Source organism: Lygodium microphyllum, chromosome 23, assembly GCF_053477565.2.
Source record: "Lygodium microphyllum isolate KBCC chromosome 23, Lygodium_microphyllum_v1.1.10, whole genome shotgun sequence".
Taxonomy (NCBI): Eukaryota; Viridiplantae; Streptophyta; class Polypodiopsida; order Schizaeales; family Lygodiaceae; genus Lygodium; species Lygodium microphyllum.
Window position 1 is genome coordinate 61,679,895 of NC_141157.1, and position 5,202 is coordinate 61,685,096.

Consider the following 5,202-nt stretch of genomic DNA (forward strand, 5'->3'; position numbering starts at 1 on the left):
GGAACTAACCTGGCTGCAATGACCTCCTAGATTGAAGGACTTCTATTAATAAATAAGAGCTTTTGAAAGATACTAGTTGTTTCTAGCTATTTGGATTGATCTTCAAACCATACTCCATTGATCATCATATACAAACTTTCCGACTTTTTATCGATTGAGCCAAGTAGAAAGGCACCTATATCTTGATGAGGCTTTCTTTTTTATTTCTTTGATCTTAATTGTCATCGACAACCACCTTGTACTTCTTTCTACAAACCTCCGCACATGGGTATTGGGGCAGAAAGAGACATAATTGCTACTCCCCTTTCTGTCACACACGCACACACACGCACGCACACACTCACGCACACACACACACACACACACACACACACATTACCTTGGAATCTTTTGGAAACGTATTTGAATTTGGCATCAAAATTCTCTTCATCTCTTGTAGTAGGTTGACACCTATGGCGATAGTGGTTAGGTGCTTCCATACTTGATAAAAGAGCTAAGAATGGTAGCTAGCCACCAATAGAGAAAACCACTTGGAACACACTACATCCAATTGGCTAATCTAGTTTGGGTATAAGTTGTTAACCACATGGCCATGATATAATTCTTTGAGTGATGATAATATTGATCATAGACTTCTTTGCGTGCATGTGCACGCATGTGTGTGTGTTCAAAGGGGCTCATGCATGGCCAACGTGTGTGTGTGTGTGTGTGTGTGTGTGTGTGTGTGTGTGTGTGTGTGTGTGTGTGTGTGTGTGTGTGTGTGTGTGTGTGTGTGTGTGTGTGTGTGTGTGTGTGTGTGTGTGTGTGTGTGTGTGTGTGTGTGTGTGTGTGTGTGTGTGTGTGTGTGTGTGTGTGTGTGTGTGTGTGTGTGTGTGTGTGTGTGTGTGTGTGTGTGTGTGTGTGTGTGTGTGTGTGTGTGTGTGTGTGTGTGTGTGTGTGTGTGTGTTGCAAATCAGTAGTGTCTATGTTTGCATGACCAGTCCCTTAGGCTTTTATGAGGGATTCCTTACTTCTCCCCTCTTATAATAGCTAGCCAATGTGTGAGTTAATCACTATCCTAGCTCTCATGATATACTAAATTGGCTTGCACTCTAGCATATGATGAGGGAAATTCATCTCCATGCACAATCTAAGGATGTTGCTTTATATTTGCAAAGATAAGTTTGGAACATTTATTATGGAGATTTTAAGGACCTCATAATTTTTCTCTAAGGGTAAGGATTTCATATCTTGCCTCTCAAGCACAAGCTCATTATGCTTGTAGACATAATCATGACTAGAACCTCATTTATAGTCGATTTTCCTCCATGGTTGCATGAGGATCCATGCACCTTATTGACCTATACTACTATTAATTGATTTTGGTCATTCATAGAGCTAGATATGAGTAAAACAAATGTTGATGAATGCAATCCTCTTCATTCTAAATTTAGTTGTCACTACGTCCAATGTTGGGATCAAATCAAAAAGTTAGAAAATAGGACTTCCACACCATTCTATTAAAAATTTACAATCAAAGAGCTAGATCATATGAATGAAAATGTATTTAGGATTGAGGTATTATTTAATGATATTAAAACATGATGCTTCAATGTGCCATTTGTATCAAATAAAAAGAAGCCATTTACTATAAATGAATTTGTAGGTAATAAGTTGGCTCATGTAAGGGAATACATTAGATTGAGGTGTTGCTATAATGATATTAGAACTTGCACATTAATATATCTTCTGTATGTGGCTTAAAATTGCATGCATTTGGAATGAATTCCTTGCAATGCTTTCTTTTAGCATGATTGAGCTTACTATAACATTTGGAATGAATTCCTTGCAATGCTTTCTCTTAGTATGATTGAGCTTACTATAACATTTTTGTAGCATTGAGAAACAATATTATATCTTGACACATACTTTGGTGTCAAATGTCATTTGTGTACACATTTGATGTTTGTGATGTAATGTCAAAAGGTTAGGTGGTTTTGAATGGTGAAGCTTCATGCTATTATATTTTGCAATGGTTTCTTTATGTTCATTGAGATGCTATATTACATATGTTTTATAATATTTACAATTTTTCATACTTAATTGAGAGTCTATTGTCTTTGACATACTTGGAATCTTGTAAATATTAAGTTTTTATGGTCATTGAGATTTTCAATTGGACCATAATTATATGGTTTTTAAACAACACGACAATGAAATTGAGATGATGGTACTTAAGAAATAAAATTCAATTTATTTTATTATTTTTTTGTAAATGAGAGAAAAACACGTGTTCTTATATTATAAAAGATCATGAAGGTTTTATATGATTGACATTATGATTGATCAAAACACTAGATGGACAAAACTAAATTCAAAACTACTCTTAAAAGTAATTTAGAAGCTTCAAATACTATTGAGTTTTTTCTTTGGTATGATAAATGATCAAGAATTAGATTTTCTTAGATGGGAGCTTGTTTTTGATAGTCATGTTGAACAAATTGCTTTCGTACAGAGTCAGATCTATCCATGATCTTCTTAGGATTTGGAGGCACAGTGTCTAGAAGATGCAACAAGATTATCATGATAAAGGAGGACAAAAACATTGGAATTGGTCCAAACAACCACATGAACAAAGGTATAGAGAAGTATAATGCTCTAAGTCCCATGGACCAAAAGAAGCTTCCCCTATTAAAAGCTTGGTAAACATCATTATTGGATTGGTCATCTGTTGTTTGATCACTCAAATTAAAACACATGATAAGGCTTATATGACTCATGTATCGAAGGTATTGCAAGTTAAATAGGAAGGACAAAAGGAGGCAAATGAGCACCGAGAGCAACTCAATGGATGAAGATAGACCTTTGCCTTTGCGATGGGCAACCAATCCACCAATCAAAGAGCTCAATGTTAAGGATGCACTAGCCAGGGCTATAGACACCATCATACCATTCCTTAATGCTTGAACTGCAATAGTTGCATATTTTGGTGGATCCTACATGTATGTAGAGAAATGTTAGGGGTGAAGAGTAATACCTTTTTTTTTCCCAATTGCATACTTAATAATCAATTTCTCACTTAATTTGAACTCATTAAAATTGACAACAATTCTTGCACTAACAAGTGTTTAGAGATATGGCTATGATGGAGTATTGCAAATGATAATAACATCTAGTAGCAAGCCTTGAAAGTAAAGTTGACTAATTAGTACTTGTTGATGATTGAAATAGTGATGAAAATGCCTTATAGAGGTATGGGACTTCATTGGCTCTTGATGTGTGCATAAAGTATGCAAATTTGTAGAAGATACTACTAGCTAGTTGGAAACATTAAACATTACTATCTAGGCTCATGGTGCAATCATGAAGTATGTGACATGAGACTCTCATGGCTAGTTGCAACACCTCTAAGTTTTTGTGGGTTTTTAGATTCCTAAAAATGTATGTGGCACAACAATGCTATTGTTAAGAAAGCAAATCCTTGTAAACTAGATTGGAGTTACATGTCTCATCTTTTAATTTTATTCATAAAGGATTTTCTTTAGCAAAGCATGATATCTAACTTCTAGGGCAATCAACTATGTTGATAAACAATCATTGGGTAAGTAAATATTTGCATGACTCCCTAATGGATGTAGTAGAAGTTGGTACCAACATAGGAGAGGACAAAGACAATGGAGCCATGCTGTAGAATTGGTGGACTTGGATGCCAATCTTGATGTACTAATGAAGATTCTAGGTTCATTTTCAAAAGATGGGTGAGATTGTTGGGTTTTTGTGCTAATTATTTCTAACACCAATGCTTAATATTGTTTATGTACTCCTTTCATCATGGGGTGTATAATTTGAGCTCATGTTTACAATCAAGATTATTCCAATGGTGCCACACAGATTAACTAATGTGCAAAAGGAATGAAAGTTGAAGATGCCACATTCGTTCTCTATGGCAAGGGTGAGATATTAACATTAATAAACATGATGATGTATAAGGATCTATCTTATAGTATCTCTTAATTGGTCATTAATGGCGTGGATGTCATTGTGGTAAAACGACCAAAATGTCTTGAGTTAGTATAAAGTGGAATTGAATGCCCCTTGATAACAACTCTACCTCAATTCACAATATAGTACAATATCATTTTGGATATAAGGATAATGCCATGATGAGACTTGACTAGGCTTTTATGAAGTCTAGAAAGTAAATTATTGAGCCCATATATCTAAAAGGAATGAATGTTAAAGAATTGCCACATGAAGCTAATACATCATGCAAGACTTCAAAAAGCCAAGTCAATCCTTGGCATGGCACTACCTGAGTTATGCGAAATCGGGCATATGAAGCTAACCTTCCTTGCAAGACTTGGAGCTGAAAGTAAAGTCAATCCTTGGTGTGGCATTAACGGCCTAAGGTGAGGTAGAACATGCGGTACGAAGCAAGCTTTACTTACAGGACTTCAAGAAAGTCAAGTCAATCCTTTGGAGTGGCATGACCCTTGGGTTATGTTAATCTTGATGTTTATTGCTAATTGTTAATGTTTGGTTAGCGCCTCTATTTACCTCCATCACGTGCATGAGCCAGGCATTTCGGCTGGCTTGGTGGACGCCTATGGCGGTAGAGGTTGGGTGCTTCCAAACTCGGTAGAAGAGCTGGGCGTGGTAGCCGGCCAATAGGAGCAAGCCACTTGGCACGCAGGCGACGTCCAGTTGGCCGATCCATTTTGGGTTGAAGCTGCTGGCGGCCATGATAACAGCTGCGAATCACAGAAGCGTCTCTCTCTCTCTCTCTCTCTCTCTCTCTCTCTCTCTCTGCGCGCCTGATCACAAACGCCTCATGCACGGCCAACCTCTCTCTCTCTCTCTCTCTCTCTCTATATATATATATATATGATCAGAAGTGCAGGCTCATGCACGTCCAACCTCTCTCTCTCTCTCTCTCTCTCTCTCTCTCTCTCTCTCTCTCTCTGCACTATTCACCTCCACCTCCTCCCGATCAATCACACCACCTATTTATAGCGACGAAACAAGGCAAGACATCCTAGTGCGTTTTCGTGGATTCACACTGTGCACGTCCTTTTTGTGCATCAACAGAAAATCAATCCATTAACCCCTCGCCTCTTAGTGCCCCATCCCATCCATGCCTTCTTTTAGAGGAAATCTTATGAAATAAACCTACTTTCGTTTACTCTAACCCTTCTTTTGTACTTCTTTTATCATAGAGCTTTA

General features: G+C 37.4%; 1 protein-coding gene across 1 annotated transcript; it reads right to left on the bottom strand.

Moving 5' to 3' along the window:
* Positions 1 to 2,441: 2,441 nt before the first annotated feature.
* On the bottom strand, positions 2,442 to 4,901 carry LOC148016248 (uncharacterized). The gene is made up of 2 exons (XM_087663889.1): positions 4,537 to 4,901; positions 2,442 to 2,975 (listed from the first exon to the last, which is right to left on the bottom strand). The coding sequence occupies exons 1-2, from the start codon at positions 4,720 to 4,722 to the stop codon at positions 2,442 to 2,444; spliced, it is 720 nt and encodes a 239-aa protein (XP_087520015.1). The 5' UTR covers positions 4,723 to 4,901.
* Between the last annotated feature and the right edge of the window lie 301 nt (positions 4,902 to 5,202).

Coding starts and splice junctions, on each gene's coding strand:
- LOC148016248 (XM_087663889.1), bottom strand. CDS start 4,722: ATGGCCGCCAGCAGCTTCAACCCAAAATGGATCGGCCAACTGGACGTC. Junction 2,976..4,536: donor GGCTCATGCACGTGATGGAG/GTAAATAGAGGC, acceptor ACATACATGTAG/GATCCACCAAAATATGCAAC.